A 24,493-nucleotide genomic window follows, 5' to 3' on the forward strand; every position below is an offset into this window, starting at 1 on the left:
GGCACAAGTTTCTTTTAGTAAAATGAGGTGTGGCTTTTGTTCCAATATCACAGAGAGATGGACTAATGGAGTGTAAATATCTTTGAGGGAGTTGTGGGAACAGGATGTGTAATGATTTAAACAGAAGTAGCAAGTCTTTGAAGGACTCCATGAGAACAGGAAGTAAAATCATTACCATAGTTGGAATACTCAGTCAAAGAGAGAACATTGTCCTTCCCACTTTTCCTGTTTTGAATTCCATAGGACTTGGTCAAAGATTTCAATACTTTTTGTCTGATAAGAATAATTTTTCAGACAAGACTTGGAACTGTGGGGATGTGTTGTAATAAATGTTAAAGTGTTATCTCAAGGATGACATCCATGTATACTGGAAAGATCTGCAAAGACTGTAAGTAATTACTGTTTTGTTTTTGTTTGTTTTGTTTTTTAAACCACACCATATGTGGTTGTTTCTGCAGATTGGGCCATAGCTGAAATGACTTGTACACAGCAGTGTGGGTGACGTGATATTAGTCTGAGCAATTGTTTTCATTTGCTAACTAAAGGCCAATTTAGGTTGTACCTTTATTTAACTCTACCAAGAACAAAACATTGATGAATTGCGTTTATTTATAGTTTTTCTAGTCTTCTTTCCCACTCACCACTGTTCCCTGCTGAGCCACAACCCCAAAAATGAAAGCACTGTGGGTAGGATAAATACTCTTTAGTTTTATGTTGACTTGACCAGAAAAATTGATAAACACAGCAGAAAGCATTTCAGAAAAATCTAAATAAAAAAAGGTACACAGATAGTTGCTTGACTAAACAGACAGACTGTCAAGAAGCCTGTAGATGTCTGAAGAAACCAGAACAAAGACTATTGATTTAGTCAGTGAAGGAAAAAAATCTGAAAGTTTACTGAGGACTCCAACACACTCAAAAAGCACAATGGGATCAGCTGCCACAACACAGAAGAGAGCAGCTCTGACAGAACACAAAGGAAGTATGACTCCCTTTAGCAAGGATACTATTACTCTATCTTTCTATTGCAAACAGCTGTTAGCTGCTAGATAAAAGGCTCAAAACAATGGCTATTTAAGCCCTTATCAGTCAACATCACAAAGAAGTCCAAAGTAAATGGACCAACAAGATTAACATGAATAAAAGAGTATGGTATACATTTCAGATTGTTTCAGGTTTTTTTAACACAGTATCCGGCTGGAATGCGGTGGTAGTCATTATTTTGCATTAATGCACCACTTTACAGACACAATAACAAAACTAAAAAAAACAAAAGATCATAAACAAAATACAACCTAAATCTTAAAACAGTTGGGGCACTGTATTAAATGTAAATAAAACTGAATGAAATGATTGACAAATCGCTTTAAGCTGTGTTTTATTCCAAATGGAAACTGACAGTTTAGCATTTCATATAAATATTAGTTCATTTTGAACTTGATGGCAGCGACACATTTAGAAAAAGTTAGAAAAAGGAGCAACAAAAGGCTGAAAAAGTAAATGGCAAAAGTCAAAAACAACTGGAGGAGCATTTCACATCTTATCGAATTAATAGGTCAGTATCTTTACTGGGAATGAAAGGAGCATTTCAGAGAGGCAGAGCCTCTCAGATGTAAGATAAATAGACAAACTGTGGCAAAACTTTACATAAAAACTGGGGAATAAAATTCTGAAGAGTGTTCCTCTATGTAAAATTCCAAAGGTATAATGTCATCAAAGTATTCATAAAATCAGAAGGAATCTCTGTGTGTGGGGGAAAAGGCGTAAAGGTCAAAACTGGAGGCTCGTGATCTTTAGGCCCTCACTAACACCCACTGTTTAAAGTGAACCTTGTTCACTAACAATGAAAAATGAAGAAAAATTCTGGAAAGTCGTGTCTGTTTTTTGTTTCTTCTTCTTCTTCTTCTTTTATGCAGTGCCTTCTGAGGCTCTGAAGATAACAGTTTCCTTTTCAACCCAAAACATTCATGTAAACATATACAACTTTTTCCTGCAGAAACCACAGTTAGTTTACAGTATGTTCCAGGACATTTAGTAAAGCCTTAACATGTGCCTCGAAAAAATTATAAATTATAAAACTAAGGAAAGGAAAAAGCAAAAAACAAGTGTGCAACACCCCAAACTTCTCTGATCAAAAGAAAGAATTAAAAAAAAATTAATAGTTTTATATCCTGAAAGAATGAATGCGACATCTTTTTTGTTTTTTATAAGATGTGCAACACTGATTTATTTTCCACCTGGAATAAATTAAACTTCAACGCCACCCTCTGCATCATCGAAGCTTCCATGCTCCTGCTTTAAGTATATGTCAGTAAACAGTTAACTTATGCTCAGCCTGCTCCATCAGTCACTGTGCTTTTTGTACTGTGGTTATGTTTATGGTCTAAAGTCAATTGCGTGTCTCCAACACATGGTGCTATTTACACATTCAAGGCCATGTAAGGGTTTTCTTACAGTCTTGCTGTGACCACCACTGAGTGAAATGTGTCTATTTAAAACCACAGCTATGTTATTTGCGGGTAGCTTTTACAAAATTGTGTAACCTCACATATCATTCTTACAGCGTAGTGTCCCTCATTAGGATTTTGTGTCACGTCAATGATTAACTTACAAAAATTTAAACTTTTATTCTTTATAGGTATATTTAAAATAACAATAGCAGAGCCCCACTATAGCTGACTGCAACAAATAAACAATAATAATGGAATTAAAACATTAGTATAAAAAAAAATTCCCAAATTTCCCCAACAACCACAAATATATATAATTATTTTACTTTTATAAATATTTTTAATTTCTTGTAATAATTATGGCAAAAATATGCTACTAATTATTTGGAAATTGATATCTAGAAGTTATTTTGAGACCCCTGCTTGGTTTCTTTTGAACTGCTGAGGTCCTAACCCTAAAAACCCTAAAGAGAATATCTTAGCTGTTTAATGGCTGTATAAAAGGAGATACAAAAGGTTTGCGTTTTAGTAACTTTTTAGTGATCCAATTATGCAATAAAATGAAAGCAAGAATAATAAATAAAACTCCTAAACCTTTTCAGCCTTTTAACAGGGGACAAAATAGCTTAAGCTGGTCAATAAAGCAGCTTTACATGATTTAAACAGACAGGACCAGAGGAAGCTAGCTTGTAGCCAACAATTGCCCACAAGAAAAGGAAAAAGAGAACACACCTTAGAGACACACCCAATAAGCAGCTTTAAAGTGTCTCATTTACAATTGGACCTTGTGGTCAGATGGTCCCAGCTCTTCACTTTCATTCAAGCTGTCTATGCAATTGCTTTTTTTTTTTTTTTTTAAATAAGAGCCACATCAATAATCTGGCTATTAGTTATTTGCAGCAGGACAGAACAAATGCGCTCAAAGCTGCTCTACTGGCTCTTCTTCATTCCTTATGGTGACTCTACCAGAGCAGCTCACCCAACAGTTTGTGTTTTTACAAGGAAGAGTTGAAAAACGATGGAAAAAAGAAGCTGACAGTGGAGATTTTTGGTTATGGTCTGAAAGGAGACTATCTTTATGGAGGTAAACTTGCTTTTTAACTAAATCTTTTGAATGTTTCTTTTATGGTTTTGAAACATTTTGCTTTCTGTTTTCCCTTAGGTGCAATGCTTTCTCACCCACACATTTCCTCCTTTGTAATGTTTTCCTCTGCTCTCAGTACTGAGAGGCAATAGGGGCTGGACATGTGTGCTTTTGATTAGCCTGTAGATAAAACTGTCTGTATCCTGTGCACTGTGGGGCAAAGAAAGCGTAGTTATTTCAGAGGGGCTGTGAAAGCATAGGCACCTCCTGTTAATATCTCAGATGATGAGTAAATACAGACAGGACAACATGCGCACCATGGCTCTAAACTGAGATAAGAAATAACAAGCAGGAAAGGAAGAGAAGTCCAACTGTTTGAATCTCAGTTGTTGACTTATTTTAAAAATCTAGGATGGACAAAGATGGCAAGAAGCCGACGACCTTTGTGTCCACTTTCCGGATGGTCCTCTCATCTCAGGGTCAAAAATGCAGAATGGGAAAGCAGAGACAGAACGGACTGGATACTCGTAACAGGATGTTAACAGAAAACAAGCCGGGAGTCTCATCTGCATCAGGTAAATCCTAAAGAAAAAAGTCGCTTCAAAACAACTTAATTTTCTTCCTGTTTTGCTTAAAGTGGACAGTTTCTCACCATTTAATTTAAAATAATTTGTTAATTTCTTTGTTTGTGGTATAAACATGATTAAATTGCCAGAGAACACAGACAGATCTCTATTTACAAAGTACAAAGCTGAACATAAGGTTTAAATGTAAATAAAACTGTAAATAAAAGTTTAAATGAGCATAAAATAGCCTTTGTGTTTGACCCCACATTCATTTTTGATGACCTGTGACAAAATTTTGAGGACTGAGTAAAAATATGTATGCTTTTTTTTTTTACTGCATCATTTGGATGATGGAGAGGATTGTCTTGTCATTAGTACAGCTGATACCATCAGTAACGACAGGGGTGCATTTGTGCAAACAGCACGACTAACCTGTGCATCTTAGTTACCTCATAGAGTATTATAACTGGGGTTCTTTTGCAGCAGTTTATTGTTTATGACAAATTTTTAACAACAAATACAGTTGGAAACAACTTCTGCCCTTCATCAGTCACAGCACAAACCAGTAGAAACAAGTTTCCTTCACCAGTCTGTACTGGAATGTGGCAAAACGAAACAAAAAAAGACAAAAAGTAATTATAATAAAAAAAAGAAAATATGGCAGCAGGCTCTGGAAATGACAAACACAGAGGTTCTTGCTATTCATCAGAGGACAAGGCAGTTTCCAATCTGTGCCACATACAGACTCTTTTCTTTAGAAAAAACAGTCTATTTCACCATAAATGTTCTTTTAATTATCATCCTCCATGCACCTCTAGCTAAGTCCAATCTAAAGATGAAGTACTGCAATGACTTTGGCCAAAAACACATTATCGCCTGTGACACTGCCATTTGGTGGCCGAAATTTGCAACAGAATTGGCATAAGTTTAAAAAAGTCAAGAAAACAATACAAACTGCAGCAGAAAATAACTCACAAGCCACAAACATTACAGAACAAAATAAACACTTTTAATCATTTGTAAACACCCCAAAGGGGATATTTCCTATTCCCTAACTGAGAGTTTATATTAATGATTTGTCACCTGGCTACACATTATTTGTGGTTAAACTTAATAAACAGGTTTGCTGCTCTATGATGACATCATTTGCATGAAAGCCTTCGCCTATCTCAGCAAGACATTGTCAAGCCACATTCTGCACTTATTTAAGCTGCATGACTGCATATAGAAAAGCTAAAAATGCCTGCCTGCTGTCCAAATCTGCTGTCCAAATCTGCTATCTTTTGCAAAATTAATTAAATAAAAATAAACATTTGGTCTCTTTGACTTTTACAGAGTATTTTAAAGGAAGTGGTGAGAAACCACTCAAGTACACATAGCCTTGTTCCAACTATTTTGTAACATGATGCTGCTTTTTTGAAGGAAGTATTTGTAATATTTACCACATATGTTCACTGTCCATACATATAAAATAACAGTTCCTGCATGTGTTGCATGCTTTAAACCAAAGTTTCCACATAAGGACTTGTTGCTCTTGGAGATTGGAATGGTTTCTGACCTCCTATGCTTTATGCGTATATTACTTGCAGCTTGTCTGCACCCGTTTGCCAAATAAAAACATACCAAAATCAGTCAAGCATCCAGCTGCTGGGCATTCCAGCACCAAAATACACACGTGCAATCAACGTGTGGTGGGAAAATCTTGTTAATACAATGCCAAATTCCAGCAACAAATTCCTTACAACTGTACTCTACAGTAACATAAATAACTGCAGTTTCAGTTTTCTATATGCTTGGTTTCTCAACATCTACATTACCACATTTGGTAAGGATTTAATCTTTAAAAGCATTTGTTTTGCCAAACAGATAGACCTAAAAGTAATGATTTACTTTATTTATTTGGATTTAGTTCATCTCCATTGGTTAGTGAAAGAGAAAAGTGAAATCTGAAAGTGAAACTTGTCATCCTTAACTCTTCGTTTCTGTTAAGATGCCAAACAGGTGAAAGTTCAGAGTCTGGAAGCACCTTGCTTCAAAGAACCACTCAGAGACTGCTCAGTCTGTGAAGGAGGGGATGCTACATTTCAAGGTGTTATCACAGGAAGTCAACCTCTAAGCATTTCCTGGTTACATAATGGTAAGTTCTTATATTTTATTCAAGGTTTCAGTGTTTTGTTCTTTTTAAAAAATATTTGCCTAATGTGTTTTGTTATTTAGGTCAACAGGTGCTCTCAAGTAATACTTCCTTCAAAAATGGTGTCGCTAGTCTAACCCTAACTCAGTGTTCACCTGGAAATACTGGGGTGTACACCTGCATAGCTGAGAATTCTGCTGGACAGAGGTCAAGCAAGGCTTCTTTACAAATCACAGGTAATTTTAGAAACTAATTGCAAACATCAGGTGCAGTAGAATCAGCAGAAGCACACTGAATAGATCTATGTGCATTGAAACCCTGTGCAACTCTGTTTACAATGGAGCAGCAACAAAAGAAATCATCAGAACAAACAGCCATGAGCTGCAGAGGGATGTCACTTTCAAGGCTGAAAACACTGAAGTATCCTCAGCTTCTGACAGGGAAAACCAACGCAGAGAAGAAAAGGATAAAGATAAATTATTAACTTTTGTTTACTTTCTAAAAATTATTTGTAGTTTCACCCACATAATTTTCTGTTGTTCCTGTTTTTCTTAGTCTAACAAATAAAGCTGTGATTATCTGATAATATGAGACAGGGAAATGTCCAGCAGCTACTTGCCACGTAAAAAAAAAAAACAAATTAATCACTGTGATTTGATTGCTGTTTATCACTGCAATGCAACATGACTGCTCCCATGTGATTGGTCAATTACTGTTTAAATTCCCCTATCACGGAGCCAACCTGTAATTCTACCTACCTCATCATTGTCCACAGCTGTCAGAGAAATCAGCCTTCCAACAAACGTCTCTACCAGCAAAGGTGAGTGTGGAATATAAGCAACTAAATTAAGTAAATCAAATCAAGTTGTGCTTAAAGTAGATGCAAAGAAAATCTTCCTATCTTTAGGGCCTCCAGTAAAGTTTCTTGACCCACCAGAGAAAGTGGAGGTTCGTGTGGGTGAGCAGGCTCAGCTACGCTGTGAATTCAGGAGCAGCTCTCTCCCTGTGGCCTGCTGCTGGATTTACAACAAAGTCAAGGTGAAATGATTAAAGTCACAAGTGTTGATAGTGTTGATCCATTTGTGTGCATTCAGCCTTTGAAACTTGTTTTTGTGGACAGGTGGTGGCAGCAGGGCCTCGGATGTCAGTCGGTAGCACGAGGACACGGAGCAGTCTGGCGATCTCTCAGGCCCTCCCAGACGACACCGGCTTGTACACGGTCATTGTGAGAAACAGAATTGGCTCTGCTCAGCACACAGTGTCCCTCAGTGTCATCGGTGAGACTCATTCAGTTCATTAAAATGCATGTTAAAATATGGGATGCAGATGACCTTACAAATCAATCAAAGGAATGACTGGAAACTTGGAAGCATAATCAAATGCTTCATTATGCATGTGGATATTTGTTGATTCAAGACAACACAACTGTTTCCAGGTATATTGATTTTAAGTTTCCTTTCTCTTTAGACCGGCCTTCTGCACCAGCATCCCAGCCTGTTGTTTCCGGGCTCTCCACTCAGTCCCTGGTCCTGTCCTGGACTGGTCCCAGCTACGACGGAGGCACAGCTGTCTTGGGTTACATTGTAGAAGTCAGTCAAGAAGTAAAACCTGGTAGCTGGACTGAAATAACCCGGAGTAAGAACACATCATACCACATCCGCTCAGGCTTGGAGCCTCTGGGACAGTACCGCTTCCGCGTCAGAGCTTACAACTCTGCAGGCATCAGTGAGCCAAGCCGGGAGTCTGAACTTGTCAAAATGGCAAGTGGAAGTAAGTGATGAGCTCTTTAAACTTTATAGAAGAAGTTTTGTTTGTTGTTGAGAAATTAACCCTTTGTATTTCTGCTTAAAGAGGAGAAGAAAGAAGAGCCTGAGTCTTACAGCATAGTGACCATTGACACCAAACATAAGATCCGAGACCATTATGATGTACTACAGAAGCTGGGATAGTAAGCAAGGATTTTTCTTTTCCTTCCCTTACCCCCCTAGAAAATATAAAATTATGCATTAAATCTTAAACTAACGAGGTGTTCTTTCAGAACCATGAGTCCTGATGAGCTGTAATGCTTCTTACTGTCTTTAAATATTCCAGTGGAAAGTTTGGTGAGGTTTTCCGGTTGATTCACAAAGAGAGGGGCCAGGTGTGTGCTGGAAAGTTCTACCGAGCTCGGACCTCCAAAGACAAGTTGGCAGCTCGCAAAGAGATTCAACTAATGAACAAGCTTCATCATCCAAAAATTGTCCAGTGTCTGGCTGCTTATGATACACGTTCAGAGATGGTCATGGTCATGGAGTAGTGAGTAATCTGGAGCATGTAAAAGTTTTGCTGTGCATTTGAAGCTTCCACTGATCTAAATACACAGGCCGCATTTGCAGGTTTCACATTATGCTACCATGCTGTATCAGATGTATTTTGAGGTTTAAATGGTATGTTTTGTTTTTTTTTTTTGGGGGGGGGAACGACAACAGTGACAGCTGAAAAATTTTCAAAACAGTCTCAGCAATATGCAGAAACCACTCTTAAGCAACATGTCAAGGACAAATTCTGTTTCTTTTGTCTTGACTTAAGATGCTTGATAAAATAATGAGGCACCTGCACAGCATAATATTTCAGTCTGATATTTACAACTACAGTTGGCACCTAATAATAAAACAATTTAAAACGTAAAGTACCAGTGGCATGACCCTGACTGTTTTTTTTTTTTTTTTTTTAGTATTGCTGGTGGGGAGCTCTTTGAACGCATTGTGGATGACAATTTTGAGCACACAGAGCCCACCAGTGCTCGTTACATGCAGCAGATACTGCAGGGTATGCAGTATGTTCACAAGCAGAATATCATACACCTCGACCTCAAACCAGAGAACATTGTGTGTGTGGATACAACCGGTACACTGATCAAGATCATTGACTTTGGCCTGGCCAGTGAACTGGGTGAGTCTGCTGAATTTACTGCACAGATGGCCTCATTGAAGAATATCCTAAATGTTAATTTCAGATATTTAAACTTGGTCCATACATGAATGATTCTGTGTTTATTCATATAACACAAATTGGCCGTTGTTAGTGTTGTACAACTGTTTGCATCAAGCAAGAGTGTGATGATACTTTTGAAAGTGTGATATGAATTTTTAAAGTATGAGGTTCCAAAACGTTAAAGAGGTGGCTCAGTACATGGAGGTTAGAAAATTTATTTATCAAATAGCAAAACTTCAGTGTTTTTTTTTCTTCAGTGTAGTCTGGACGTGTCAGTAAGCAGTATGTGATTATTTTGGCCAACTAGTTAAGCGTGTATGGGATTAATTATGATCCTATCGTGCAGGGCTAGTCGATTCAGTCCCACAAGGGCCGCAGCCCTGCAGGTTTTCAATGTCTCCATGCTCCAGTGCACCTGATTGCAAAACTTGATAATCCATTGAATTTAAATAAAATGTGTTGGAGCAGGGAGACCTCTCTAGTCCAGGGGTGGAGAACCTTGGTCCTTGAGTATGAGGGGCCGTTTGAGACATTATTCAGAATTACCCTCTCACAGACACATGTGAAATTTAAGTCATTCACACATTATACTGAAACCTCTCATATATCGTACCGAAATCATTCACGCATTATAGTAAGAACCTCTTATACACTATACTGAAACTGCCTCTTATACACTACTGAAAATTCCTCTCATACTATACTTAAATGCTCTCACATAATATACTGAAATGCAGCTCCCTGTCTCATCCTTGACTCAGTGTTTGATAAAGGAAGTTCTCAACCCTATGTTACTGTTATTTGTCAGTGTTTAATTCAGTGTTGAAGCACCCTGCTTATGTAACTGAGATAGTAACTGTGTTGTATTTATAACGTTATATTAAAATGTTCAACTTGCCATCTTGTTTGCAGAAAGCATAGCAGGTGTGTTCTGTTTAATGGCAGTGGGATTGTTTAATTCTATTGATGTGGTCATGAGTTTATGATGACTAAGTGAAGCAGCTGGCTTTTTCAATACTATACTGGCCTCAGCAGATACTATTAGAAGGGTTAGGTCTAACACGACAGCAACCGGATAACTGAAAGTAGAAAGTCTGAATGAGGATACGCTAACTAGACACCTAGCATAACTCGGCCATTAAGATATGCAGTGATGTCAAAGGAAGACCTGGACAGCACTGGACAACATACTCTTCATCTGCGTTTGGAGTATTCTCCAGGATATGCCTCACAGTGCTGTTAGGTCTTCGTTTTACAGCACTTTATATCCCAATGGCCGAGTTATGCTAGGTGGCTAGTTAGCATGTCCCCATTAAGACTTACTACTGTCGGTTGTCCGGCTGATGTCGCGTTAACCCTTAATAGTCTCTGCTGAGGCCAGAATAGTGTTGGAGATGCCAGCTGCTTCACTGAGATTACTTCCAGGCGAATGAACAAATATTAATACAGCGTAGGTCTTCACAAAACATCTGTCACGATGTTCTCCAACTTCTTCTTCTTCGGTTTGTTTTGAAAATGAGCTCCTGTTTTTTTCTACTACGTGACTTCCGTTTCAACTGAAATGACTTCCTTTTCAAGTGAAATTCGCTCTCACACACACTAGAATTCCTTTCATACATACTAGTAAAATTGCCTCTAACACACATTACTAGAATTCCTTTCATACGTATTAGTGAAATGTGATTTTTGAAATTTCACTATAGTGTGTAAATGATTTTAGTATAGTGTTTTAAGAGTATTTCAGTATAGTGTATATAAGAGGAGATTTCAGTATAGTATATGAGAGCATTTCAGTATAGTATGTGAGAGCATTTAAATATAGTATGTGAGGAAATTTCAGTATAGTGTACAAGAGGCAGTTTCAGTATAGTGTATAAGAGGTTTTACTATGTGTGAATGATTTCAGTATGATATATGAAAGGTTTCACCGTAGTGTATGAACGATTTCAGTATAATGTATGAGAGGTTTCAGTATAATGTGTGAATGCCTAAAATTTCATAAGTGTCTGTGAGAGGGTAATTCTGAATAATGTCTCAAACGGCCCCTCATACTTGAGGGCCACTGTCCTGCAGGTTTATAAAGTTTCCCTGCTTCAACACATCTGATTTACATTAAATGGATCCAACAACAAGTTCTGCACAGTGAGTCATTTTTTTGAATCGGGTGTGTTGAAACAAGGAAGCAAATTAAAACTTGTACAACAGCCCTCGAGGACCAGGGTTCACACCCCTGCTCAAGTCCTCCAGGTTTAAGATGTTTCCTTGATTCAACATACCAAAGATAAAATCAGGGAGCGTCTGAATTCCTAGAGTTTTGCAAGGGCAGTTACATCATGAGAAATCTTTAGATGACTACCCTGGCACTACTTAAGTTATATATTAGTAGGAAAAAAATGTGAGACCAGCTCAAGCAGAAAATCAAACTTCAGACTGGCTATTCTATTTATTGAGTAAAGTCTAGTTACCAGTACAAATAAAGCCAAAACATTCAGTGTTGGTTTAATATTTTTCTCTTATCAGAGGAGGGCAAACCTCTGATGGTGATGCATGGCACACCAGAGTTTGTGGCCCCCGAGGTGATCAACTATGAGCCAGTGGGTCTGGAGACGGACATGTGGAGTATTGGAGTCATCTGCTTCATCCTGTAAGTTAAACTATTGTGAAAGTGGCTTGAATCTTGCATCTTAAAAACACAATCACAATCCCAAGATTATCACAAAACAAATGAAAGCACACACCAAATCATTTTCTCTCACACACACACACACAAACTAAAAGGACATAGAGCCCCACCCCCCACATTTCTAAAACTGTCTCTAACTAAAAAAAAAAAACGGTATAAATGAGCATGTCTTGGCACCGGTGAACCAGGTGAAGAAACAATATCCTAGGTGTCCATTCACATCAAGAAAACAGCCCACCTAAAACCACAGTGTACCCTGCCCATGGGAACCGCCCAGATTGAGGCAGACGGGTTCATCTTTGTCTTTGTTGATTCAGATTTATTCAGATAAAGATTTAACCTCAAACATAGACATAACTTGGTCCCGCAAGCAGATTTGGCACCATCTGCTGGTGCTAACCTGGTATGTCATGAAGTCACAGGATCTCACCAGGAATCAGGACACTAAGAGGAGGGACATTTGTGCAAAAATTCCATATTTGGGTAAGCTTGTTTAAGCGTATGTTAATTATTTCTTTGTGATCTAGACTTAGCGGAGAATCCCCTTTCCAAGGAAACAACGATGCCGAGACTTTGGCTCTTGTGACAGGTGCCTGCTACGAATTTGACCCGGAGAGTTTTGAAGACATTTCTGATGAAGCCAAAGACTTTATCAGCTCCCTACTGAAGAAAGACCGGAGGTTGGTGTCCCCCCTCCCCCAACCCCAAAAGAGTGATATGAGTAAAATTATCCTCCTATCATGCATGACAGCCAGCTTGAACATAAATTAGTTTTATATTGCAGACAATCCAGTACTGCATAACAAGGATACTGCTTGCAGCATTTGATGGTGTTTTTTCCCATCTCTGTGCACTTTGACTCCAGAGGCAGGCTGTCATGTACTGAGGCCCTCGCCCACTCCTGGATGGCCTCTTTTACCCCTCTGAACCGCAGACCCACCAAGTCTCTCAGAAAAGAGAAGATGAAGCACTTTCTGGCTAGGCGGAAGTGGAAGGTAGCTTAAATGTAAAAAGTTAACTCTGCTGTTAGCTAAGCATTATGCTGATTGATTCCCTGTTCTTTTAGAATAGACTTGACTTAGATATGAGTGGTGTTGGTCATGTAAAGCATTTTCCCCTCTTATTCCTTCCTCCAGAAAACTGGCCAAGCTGTGTTGGCCCTGCAGCGGATGGCTAACCTCTCCAACAAGCCAGACTCTCCTGGCAACTCCTCAGAGGGTAACACAAAAGCCCTCTTTGGCCCTACATCTGCATACATATGGCCAATGACTCAGTCTGTCACTTCAAGTTTAGCTTTTTTGTGAACAGTAAAATCCTGTTTCTGTTTTTCTTCATCATCCTCCGCCACTCTCTCATGCAGAGCCAGGCTGGAGCCAAGAGGCAGAGGCGGCCATCCAGTCACTGGACATGCAGCTGCAGATTGAGCCTCGCTTCCAGCAGGTCCTGAAGGACAGCACACTTCCCAAGGGAGCCACTGCTCAGCTGACATGCCTTGTGGATGGTAGGGACAGAGCTGTGACGCATTTTTGTGGATCCAAAACATTTTCTGAGTGCAAAACTAGTAAATGAAATGCTTTTAGTGCCATTGAGTGACACTGCAAGCTATGGTTCAGTGTGTTTTATTATCTTCTAATATCTGGCTAATGTTCTGTATGTAATTTATTTTCGTGTCAATCCTAGGTTACCCGCAGCCAGAAGTGAAGTGGCTTAAGAACGACAAGCATCTGACTGGATCATCTAGGGTGACCATAGAGCAGCATAAAGATGGGTTTTGTTCGCTGGTTCTAGCTGATCTGAAGCCTTCTGACTCTGGGGTTTATGTGTGCAGAGCCAAAAACAAGCTGGGAGAAGCAATGTGCTCTGCCAAACTGAGAGTAGAGCTGTAAGGGATTGTGTGGGTGGAAAGAATTTCCTTTTATTATGTCAGTGCATGGATGCACAGTTATTCACTGGCATGCATATGAATGCATACAGACAACTGCAAGGCAAGAAACGGATGTGTGATCATGTAGGGGTTAGTACGGTTTGGACCCAAAGTCCTTTTGTTTCACAAATAAGTTAGCGGTGCACTCTGTCTGTATTCTTCATATGTGGCTGTTCTGCTCTGTTACGTGCACGCCAGGTTTTGTATTAACATAAGGTCACGTGAAAATGGAGTACTTTGCTCAAGATGCACACATGTAAATGTTTTTATAAACAGTAACATTAAACATTGAATTAAAAAAAACAGCTTTAAATGATTAACGTTTAAGTTTGTACAATGGTGATAATTTGTCAAATCCAAAGAAAATACTGCTTAAAGTTTCAGCAAGCATGAATTCAAACCTAAATTCTTAAAATTAATGAGGAAAAGAAGATAACTTTGCTGGAAAACATTTAATGTGTGTTAAGCAATGAAGCAGATGTTCATACCAGTAAATTAAAAACACTGATGTCAATGAAAACTGAATTTCTGGTAAATAGTTTTTATATGGTTTGACACAATTTTGACTCAAACTCTGAGGCTTTTAAATTGTTTTAGACAAACAGTTGAAGTTATGAGAACTGGCTCTGGGGTAAAAAACCCATAGAAAGCTTTGCTTGTGTTTTTTGGAGACTGCACTTTGTACTTTAATAATATTGAACATCTTTTGTTACAAATCACTTCTAAGATAATTTTAATTAGTCATCAGCTTGACACTTTGACTTCCTCTAATCCATCCAACTCACTAAACTCAATTTACCTTATGTATTTAAGTTTATTATCAATGCAATAACAAATGATTAAGTCTTTAACACATTAACTAGCAGAGCCACATTAATCAGTACCCATTCCATATTTCTACACTAAAAGCACTTTACCAGGTATTTTACAGTAGTTTCCACATTACATACCAAACAGAATTTTAAAGCCTCTCCAAACAATAAAAACAAACTCACTTTTCTCAAAGTACTGTTCAATAAACTTTCATTTTCTGAGGTTATTTAAAGACTAAAGAACTCAAGTGAAACAAGTTAAACATTTGATAAAGATTTTTGACCTTGTTAAACAGTTTGTCTATGAAGTTACCTTCACTGTTCTTTTACAAGGCATGCTGTTAACTTAAAAAGGCATTTTTGTGGGGGGTGGGCAAGTCTAGAGCTCTTTAGTCAATGTAAGCATTTAATAATCCTAAACAAAATTTCCATTTTGAAAAATTCAAAATGATTTTGTTAGACCGATTGTAAACTTTTTAAACACCTATCATTTAATGATGCTTCCTTGAAATAAAACTAGTGTTGAAAACTTGTGGAAAGTCTCGTTAGGCACTGAGTTGCGTTCAAACTGAAGGACCTTGCTCAGTTTTCTTGCAAAGATGGCTGTCCTCACCATTTTCTAAGGCAGACTATCCTCATTATGATTAGTCATTTGTGCAAATGTGTCCCTGGGCCAGACACATGCTTATTCTGTTTGCACAAGTCAGATTTGACATGACGTATCGAGCAACATGTCTTCTTAGTGCCCCTCTGGCTTCTGTTGGATCCTCTTCTGCAGAAGATTCCAAGCTTTCAGTACCTTTACAATACAAGACAGAAAATTACGACAAAAATACACCTTTTTTTTTTAAACTATTTAAGCTATTTTCATGTAATGCATATATGTGGTGTGTTTGTTGACGGAGTGATGTGTCTGACCTGCTTCCGAGTGACCTCTGGCTCCCACATAGTGCTGAGTACTACATTAGCATGCTCCACTTGCTGACTGTTTGACCACTGACTCTGCAGCCTGCGCAGGGCGTCTTCTGTGGTCACACCATCGCGCTCTGTAATCCTTAACATTGCCTGAGATTGGAAAGCAACAAGATGAGGGAAATGATGTGAGTTTTCCCACTGAATAACTTTGCTGCACCCTAGTGGGGAAAAACAAAGTGGCAAAAAGCAACACATGGGATTGTGAACACATAAAACTTACTGTTAACAACAGTTAAACTTGGATCTGTTATCGTTGATGCAAAGAAATGCAGAATTGTGTTTCAAGTAGTCTGGATTTGTGGTTCACATGCTTGCGTAACATTAGAAAATATATCCCAAGTTATTTTTTTCTGTTTAACTTTCACAATTACTGATTCCTAGAAAGGTAAATGAGTAAAAAGAAAGGCTTTAGTCCTCTGGTTCACTTTCTGCATCTTGTGTGCACTTTCCACTATCTGTGTATTTGTAGTTTGTTAAAAATGAGTTCAAACAAGATTCACCATGAAAAAGAAAAATTGTGAAAATGAAGGGTTTGGGGAACAATTGCACATTCTAGCATCTGCTTATATTTTGCATGCAAGACATTAAGTCTATCAACAGAAAACTAAGGATATGCTTTTCCCACATGAGCACTGCTTTGTAAAGGCTTTCTCCAGTGGAATATGCAAGACAGTCATCCATTATATTATCCTCACATCATTTATGTTACTACTAATACTGTTCTGCCTTTGTTTCATTAAAGATTATGGGTCAGAACCATATTACCTCTTCCTCAGGGATTATGGTGACCCAGACCTCATGCACCAAGTCTGTCCAGCCAGCTTCTAGAAGAACAGCCGCATCCACCACACAAACCTGTTTACCTGCAAAGAATCATATTACTGTTAGAAAAGAAAGATATTGCCACAAATAACATGCGACAGAAGACCCTGACTGGAATCATCCATTCCCTTTTAACTGTTTACTTATTTACTTTGGCTCTTTTAACCATTTATCTATGAACGATTTCAACCTTTCTGATGATTTTCTATAAATAATATTGCATAACTTGCTGAACAGAATGGACTACACTGAACACAACAGTGATAAAACAAAGGGATGTCTTTAGACAGGTTTCTTCCGTTCTGTACAGTGTATACAAATTTTTTATTCTCATTATTTATACTGATGCAATATAATTTCCTTTATGGGATTAATAAACTTACTAAACTAAATCTAACTGAAAAGATCAGATTTTACAATCACATATTTTCTGTTAAGGTCTCTATCTTTCAATGTGTTAAATAGCTTATCGTTGTAGACAGAGGCAATGACATCTTTCATGCCACATTAGGCTTAGAATTACAAACATCAATTTTTTCAATACCTTCATCTTTAGCTTGTTTGATTCTGTCCTTTACCAGAAGTGCAATCTCAGGCCATACAATGTCTGTGAGAGCTTTTAATCCCTCCTACGAGAAAGATATCTTTACTAAACTGAAGACATACAGTGTATTCCAACATTTGCCATGTAACAATGTGCCCAAACTTTACCCATACCGGTCATATTACCTGGTTTCCAAAGACTTTCCTCCCTAGTGCACGTCTGTTGATACTTTTATCCTCATTTAAGATTTCTAAACGAGACAAAAGAAACTCATTGCAGAGCTTTGCAGAATATATTGCTTGGACTTATGCAACAGGTCAGTTTTCACTACAAAGACAACTTAAAAACATGTAAGTCTTGTAATCGAGATGCATATTACAACTAAGTGAAAAGCTGCACAAGAGGTGTCTGATAACTCTTGTCTGATATCTGAATTCTCACAGTGGCAAGGTGGTGAAAATTAAAGAGTGATAAATGACTCATGGCTGAACTGTTCAAATGTGACCTCTTAATACAACGATTCTTCAGTAGTTGAAGTAATCAAAAACTTAGGACTCAAACTCACTGTCAGCTTACGTCAAAATCACATCAGTGATGTCCGATGCATCACAGCTCCGACCTTTACTTAAGACAGTATGGTTATTACGTCAATCAGTAAAGAGCATCATTAAGAGAGGACTTTCTCTTAAGTAGCTTCTAGTAACCATAGCTCGACCTGGAAGTAAAGTATTTATCCACCTGGGCCAAATTCTTTGAGTACTCTGTGATAGGCTGCTGTGCCAAACTGGTACACCTCATGACCCAGCTTGTCGCAGTCGATCCGAGCTGCACCGAAAGCCTCCAGCTGTTTGGCGATGGAACTCTTTCCGCTGCCGCTGCCTCCCGTCAGGCCGATCACATACGGAAGGTAAGGGAGGTGGGATGTGTCCTGGTAAATGGGAAACAGGAAATACATGGCTGCAGGATACACAACACAGCAGAACTGAAACATGAAAGAATGGGTGGAGGTGAAAACAGAATAAATCTTTATGTCTTGACAAAGACATAAACACTTTCCTTAAAAAAAGGCAGGCTTGCTTTAGCAGTCTCCCCCACCCTCACAGAGATAAAAGAAAAAGAAAAGAAAATAACAAGAGACAACCAACTGAGCTGCATGTATTCCTATCATCTTCATTTGTCAGCATTTTGACCTATTAAATTTGATTAACATAATCTGTCTGACACCTTTCTCTTCAGTAAACTTTAAAAGAATCTGGCATCTGACAGAACAATATAAATTATAATCATTTTTACTGTAGGTGCCTGTAGATATATGAGCATAACCACCATTAGACAATTCCATTCATCACAATACTGTTCCTCAGGCAGGCTGTCAGAGTTCTTGACACAATCCTCTATGAACATATTGATGTTTGCTACTCTTGTTTCTATGGTTTTTATAATGTATTTTGTATTTTTTTTCCTTTTATATTCACACTTTATACTGGTTTTGGTATATTTTATGCTGCTGTAGCAAAGGAATTTATAATAAGAAGAATTTCTAAATTTTACTTCATTAGTTCCAGTTGGGAAATTCTGCATTTAATACATCTCAAGATTTTACAAGAGAGCAGAGGGCTGCCATGTTGCAGCAGTTTGATCAGGGGCTCATAGTGGTTCAGCTCTGACGGTACGTCAGGGACTTAAACCCGGTTCCTCCAGAGCCAAGCCCACCTCTGTCACCACTATGCTATACTTGAGTATTTAGTACAGTTTCAACTATTAGAAACTACCTTATTAATGCAGTTTAACATTTACGTTTCCAAACAGATTGCCTGGTTGCCTGCTGCACGCCCTGCATTCGGTTGAGATGAACGGATACTTTTACACAAAATTTCCAATTACAATTTTTTTCAGCATTATTAGCTCAATAATGAGTAAAACATTGGGTTTCCTTGGTTAGTTGTCAATACTTAGTTCAGGATATTCTTATGCATAAATATGGAAAATCCTGAGTTGATGTTACAAGCTTTTTATTTGAACAAAAATCTTTTAGCAAAAGTTTAGTTGTCTTTGTTGTGGAACTTACTTTCGGTGGGGTAATAAGAGTCCCCAGCAGACGAGAACGAAGGCTAGAAGAGCTGATCTTTTCCTCCTCGATTTCATTGTGATGGGCATCCTTAAGCAACTGAATCTCATGAAGGACAAGAGGTGGTAGACCCTTATTTATGAGATAAAGAACATAAAAATGATTTTGAGTCATTTCCTGTTCATTATAGGATGATGTGATATTTTTATAGCTCCATCTGTCTAAAAATCTATCAATTGTGTTGATAAAATATGTTCAGAGTAGTGATCAGATATAAAAAAACTGGCAAAAATGGAAGAAAAATTCAATATTTCATCCCAACACAATAGGAAACTAACTTACATTCTCAATGCGCTTCTTGTTTACAGCCTCGCCTCCTTTTCTTGTCTCCTCGCTAACCACAATGCACTTCAGCAGGGGGTCCACTATAGACACTCCAAAGGGGTCATCAAGAGGCACAATCTCTACCTCAAGTGATGGTTTGGTGTCTTGTAAAAACTCCTGTAGTCTCTGGACCCGCAGAGAGTATGGCTCGATCAGCTCCTTTAGCACTTTTTCTATAAATCAGGGAGGAAAATACGTCTGGGACACTGGTATTTTCTCACATCATTATTAAAATATGATTTCAGCAGCAGAAAATAACAGAAATTAATACTGCTACAGTAGATGCAAAAACAAATGACTCACTTTTAAGCATCGCTTGGTCACACACACCAATGATGAACCTTCTATTGGCCAACAGACACGAGATGTTGAGCAGTGTCTTGTGGGCCCCATGGAGGCGGTCAAATGTTCCCCCCACCACCACATCACTGTAGGTCTCCAAAGGTTCCACCTTGTCTTCTTGATCTTTCAGTGTGTCCTCCTTCTCCTGCAGCTTCACTAGCTGTGGGTGGAGCAGCACTGATGGCAGATCGGGTCTACAGACGTAGCAATGACCGGCGTACTTCTCCAGACACTGTGTGACTTGATGAGACTGATGTGGGTCCTGCAGCACAAAGTCTGTTAGAACCACCTCTGGGCAGTGAGACAACGGTTGTGGCGTGGGGAAGGGGCAGTTTGGAGATGTGGTCCCGCTGCAGGCAGCAGATTGAGCATGTACATTAGTCAACAAAACACGAACATCTAAGTGCCCGCACACATCCGCTGCATTGCTGTAAAGGCGAGCGATGAGCTTGGACAAGTCCACTACTGGTGGAATGAAAACTGGCCGAGGCTGGCTCCCGCTGCCCAGATTCAACCCAGGGTGGAGGTGGACGTACAGTGTGCGGTCAACAAGCTGAGCAGCCGAACTGAGCACAGGAGCAATGCGTAAAGGGAGGGTATGGAGAGGAGACGTCAGCACAAGGATGCCTGTGCTGAACATGGACATGTTACTCTCTGGTATTGCAGGGGCTCCCAGTAGTCACAGTACTTGAAGAGTCACTGTTAGAGGGTGAGTAAACACTGGAAAGGAAGGAAAATGAAGACAAAAAAAGGCAAGGTGTGAAATGAGAAAGCTTTCATTTGGATAACATTAAAAACAAATTATAATATAAAAGTTTGGAACATAGTTATAAGATATATAGCGGGAATACTGATGGCTTATGTGCAAATACACTCTTATGGAGCCTACAAGATCAATAATTTCTTAAATGGTTATTTGGCATTTTGAGACAATCAGCATTGCCTGATTACTTCATGAAGCCTGTAAACAAAAAGAAAGCAAAGCAGTTGCATTCACCATGGATGCAGCCTTGTCAGCTGCTGCATTTTTTTACCCAAATGTAAGTTTATAAATTTTCATTCTCTCAGAAACAAGAACATGCTGTAACATGCAGATTAATGAGTGTGTGTATGAATGTGACATGTAATGTAAAAGTGCTTTGAGTGATCAAAGTAGCCTATGACTACAAAAGCGCTATATAAGTACAGTCCATCTACAATTTAAGCTAATGTTCAGTGTACTTTAACAGTATTTCCTCATCTTGTTTTTTTAATCTTCTGGACATGTATTTAAATAAAGTGCAGACAGAGTTCATACTGAAAATTTTTAACTTACATCCTGCAATTTTCTGTGCTACTAGTTATCCCATTAATGATATGACAACCAGAGGATGTATATTTCCACATAGCTGAATCTGCTTACAGCATCATCTTGGATTAAATGACTTGTAGCCATATGAACGTGTAGCACTGTTAAACCTGAAACTCTTTACTTAATTATTAAATTGAGGTAATGGCTATCTTTTCAGATGATTATTATCAACAATACTTTTAATTGACCAGAAAGTATTTCTGAATGATTAGCACTAACTGTGCTGTACTTTCATTTTATACTGCATATAGTTACTTATTGCTACATGTGTATGATTATAAATATTTTCTGGCATGCTCAAATTTAGGTAGCCTCCTTAAGAATATTACCAGCAACACATTTCTATCCTACTGACTTAATTGGCCAGTAAGCACGTGCTGTTTGCAGTTGCTGACAAGTTTTACTTCATAAGTGAGGGAGGAGGAAAACATCTTCATTAAAGAAAACATAAGTGCCCTTAATGTGTCTTAAAATGTAATCTGTTGTTTTACTTGGCATTGCAGATGATTTCCAAAGTCTGACAACAAAAACTTCTTGTGCTCATATGTAGGACTGGGTTACATTTAAACATGGAGACAGTAACATTTTAACCCTGTCACATTGTGTCACAGAGTTAGCAAGCTCTTTCTTAAACCAAGTTATGGATCTAGTTTATTTGGATATGGTAAGTGCTCCTTAAATTTTATTACATTTAATTGCACATTCAAAATACCATGTAGTGCAAATGCTCAACGGTTTTAGCAAATTACTGTTTATGCTGGAACTATCCATCAAGCCGCCGACGAGAGATATGATTGGAGACACACATCTTCTGGCTACACTATTGGTTGTACCATCAATAACTAACCAATCAAATAACAAAATGCCTTGAACATGAACATATATTGTAACGGTTATGTTGAGCTGTAAATTGTTCAGTTTGACTTCTTGCTGGTCAGCTGCGGAAGTGCTCATCCAAGGTTTCAGGCATTCAGTAAAACTGTAAACGTAAACTGTGAGACCTGAAGTGAACTTTATGCGAAGTCAAAGCTAGCTAGCTAAACATGGTGCTACAATGACACTGTAAGTAAAACAGAGGGACAACCATTGGCAAAAATGCATCCAAATCTGAAGAATAACGAGTCCAAGACGTTAGTAACGTAAGTGGTTTTATTTATGGTGTACAGTCTCTGTTTTGTTCCAGGTACAATCGTGCGGCCCAAAAACAGAAACTGTAAATCGTTGAGAACTGACAATCTGGCAGATACTTGCACTTGCAATTAATCGCTGACTTACCTCTGTTGAATAAATCTAAAGCGGTGTGAAGAGCGAATTAACCGTGTAGTACCTATGCACAACTGTCCACATATTTATTAAGTAGATCGTTATCTCATACCCTTCAACTAGGAATTGCGTTATCCTCCTCACTCCTTTCCAAGCAGCTAAGAGGCACCTACTAGTGGAAGTCACTCAAACATGAACTGGGCTGAATGGTCACGTGATATTTTTAGTGCACCGTGATTGGTTGAGTGAGTGGCTACGAATATTGGACACGTTGTAGTGGGCAGGTAGGTAGACAGCGACTCTACTACAATAGGCTCGAGTTCGAGTCCCGGCGTAGGACACCCTTCCTGTCCTTAATCCACTGTCAATGAAGCCTACAAATATTTTGTTAAATAATTAAAGAAGGAGGTAAACAACAGTAGTGAGTATAGAGGTGGAGAATAACAAGTAATAGTAAGGTAATAAGTAATACAATGCCTTAGACAAAGGTATTAATACTCCTTGAAATTGTACACATTTTACCACATTACAACCATACAATTAAATGTATTTTATTTGGGTTTTATGTGGTAGACCAACACAAAGTAGTGCATAATTGCTGAGGTAGAATGAAAATGAGACATGGTTTAGTTATTTATTTGCTTTAACAAATACAGATTTGAAAACTGTGGCGTGCATTTGTATGCAGAGGTTTGCTAGAGAACATTAATGAAAAAACAGCGTCATGAATACACCAGACAAGTCCGGGATAAAGTTGTAGGGAAGCTTAAAGCATGATTAAGGTTATTCGCTGAACATTATTCAATCCATCACCTGAAAATTTAAAGAGCTTAGGACAACTGCAAACCTACTGAGAAATAGCCGTCCCCCTAAACTGACAGACGGAGCAAGGAGAGCACTAATTAGACAAGTAACCAATAGGCTCATGGTAACTCTGGAGGAGCTGCAGAAATCCACAGCTCAAGTGGGAGAATATGTCCATAGGGCAACTATTAGTTATGTGCTCCACATATCGGATCTTTATGGAAAAGTGGTGAGAAGAAAGTTGTCGTTGAAAGAAAGCCATAAGAAGAAATATTATACTCATTTTAATTAATCTGGCAGCTAGTCACTTTCAGAAGATACATTTAATAAAAACGGGTACATACCTCATAAGATCACATAATACATTGTTATGAAAACAGTGGTTTTCAACCACTCTGACACGAGAAAACTTCCTAAAAAGCCCATTTTAGATGGCAATGATTACATATATGCATTTTTTTCTTCAAAAAAGTGAAACTGCTCAACAAACCTCTAAGATTTTTAAATATTTGCTATCCAAAATTTAAAAAGTTGGAGAAAAGTACCTTTCTAAATTGTAAAATCTCTCCCATTAGTCTCACAGATCTCCAGACTGACTTGGTGACTTTTGAATAGCAACAACAGCAAAATGCTAATTACACGCTGATGACTTCGTTTGGATGTGTTACAGTAATCATGGCAAAATCATTGCTAAAATCCTGATTTTGGTTTTATACTCAGAGTTTATTTGTGGACAATGCAGACAGAAGAGTACAATGAAGACAACGGTTAAAAAAAATACTTGCTTATTGCCTAATAAAGTGCATTTTCTAGTCCTATTCATTGTTCATTCACACAGATGTCTTCACTTACCAGCTGATTGAATACTCTCTCCAACAGAGTGGAGATGGTTGTGTAAGTATTTCGTTTATATTCCATATGTAGCTGTACTTAAGGTTTCTTGTTTTTTTTGTCAAGAAAGGTGACCATTTAATTCCCATCATGGCTCTTTTCACCTCCAGCTTGAGCAGATCTGAGGTGATTTGGGAAAAATACCTGAGAGGTTTTTAACAAAATGAGACATCAATTGTCATTGACTAATTATGTGTGACACAGCTGCATCATCTAAACATTTTAGTTTCTGCTCAACAGTAATTATTTATCAGATGAACACAAAATTTCCTAATAAGTAGAAATGTACTTTTAATTCAATTTAAAATGTAGGATTAACATGTTACTCCCCCCAATAAAAAGCATCCCATCTCAATTCTCTCTTCTCTTGCTTTTATGGACCCAAGATGTCTTTTAAAATATTTAAAATAATGTCATAAGATC

At 38.2% G+C, this 24,493-nt stretch overlaps 2 protein-coding genes across 3 annotated transcripts; one reads left to right on the forward strand and one right to left on the reverse strand.

Moving 5' to 3' along the window:
* The first annotated feature begins 267 nt into the window (after positions 1–267).
* Positions 268–14,495, forward strand: LOC121633045 (myosin light chain kinase, smooth muscle-like). Of its 2 annotated transcripts, none has more exons than XM_041974912.1 (17): positions 268–388; positions 3,946–4,109; positions 6,091–6,237; positions 6,318–6,470; positions 7,010–7,054; positions 7,142–7,272; positions 7,355–7,511; positions 7,702–8,004; positions 8,086–8,182; positions 8,326–8,529; positions 8,948–9,165; positions 11,728–11,851; positions 12,418–12,570; positions 12,756–12,885; positions 13,027–13,108; positions 13,251–13,391; positions 13,571–14,495. In XM_041974912.1, exons 1-17 carry the CDS (start codon positions 330–332, stop codon positions 13,774–13,776), a joined length of 2,514 nt encoding a protein of 837 aa, XP_041830846.1. In that variant the 5' UTR covers positions 268–329; the 3' UTR covers positions 13,777–14,495. The 2 variants fall into 2 exon arrangements, with proteins under 2 accessions (XP_041830846.1, XP_041830845.1); XM_041974911.1 differs by lacking the exon at positions 268–388 and adding an exon at positions 3,383–3,534.
* coasy (CoA synthase) lies at positions 14,248–22,542 on the reverse strand. Its single transcript, XM_041974914.1, has 10 exons — positions 22,388–22,542; positions 19,723–20,481; positions 19,378–19,592; positions 19,036–19,167; positions 17,706–17,895; positions 17,153–17,217; positions 16,968–17,052; positions 16,367–16,464; positions 15,545–15,691; positions 14,248–15,425 (listed from the first exon to the last, which is right to left on the reverse strand). Exons 2-10 carry the CDS (start codon positions 20,405–20,407, stop codon positions 15,366–15,368), a joined length of 1,677 nt encoding a protein of 558 aa, XP_041830848.1. The 5' UTR covers positions 20,408–20,481; positions 22,388–22,542; the 3' UTR covers positions 14,248–15,365.
* Positions 22,543–24,493: the final 1,951 nt, after the last annotated feature.

The sequence above is a fragment of the Melanotaenia boesemani genome, chromosome 21 (assembly GCF_017639745.1).
Source record: "Melanotaenia boesemani isolate fMelBoe1 chromosome 21, fMelBoe1.pri, whole genome shotgun sequence".
In the NCBI taxonomy this organism is placed as follows: domain Eukaryota; kingdom Metazoa; phylum Chordata; class Actinopteri; order Atheriniformes; family Melanotaeniidae; genus Melanotaenia; species Melanotaenia boesemani.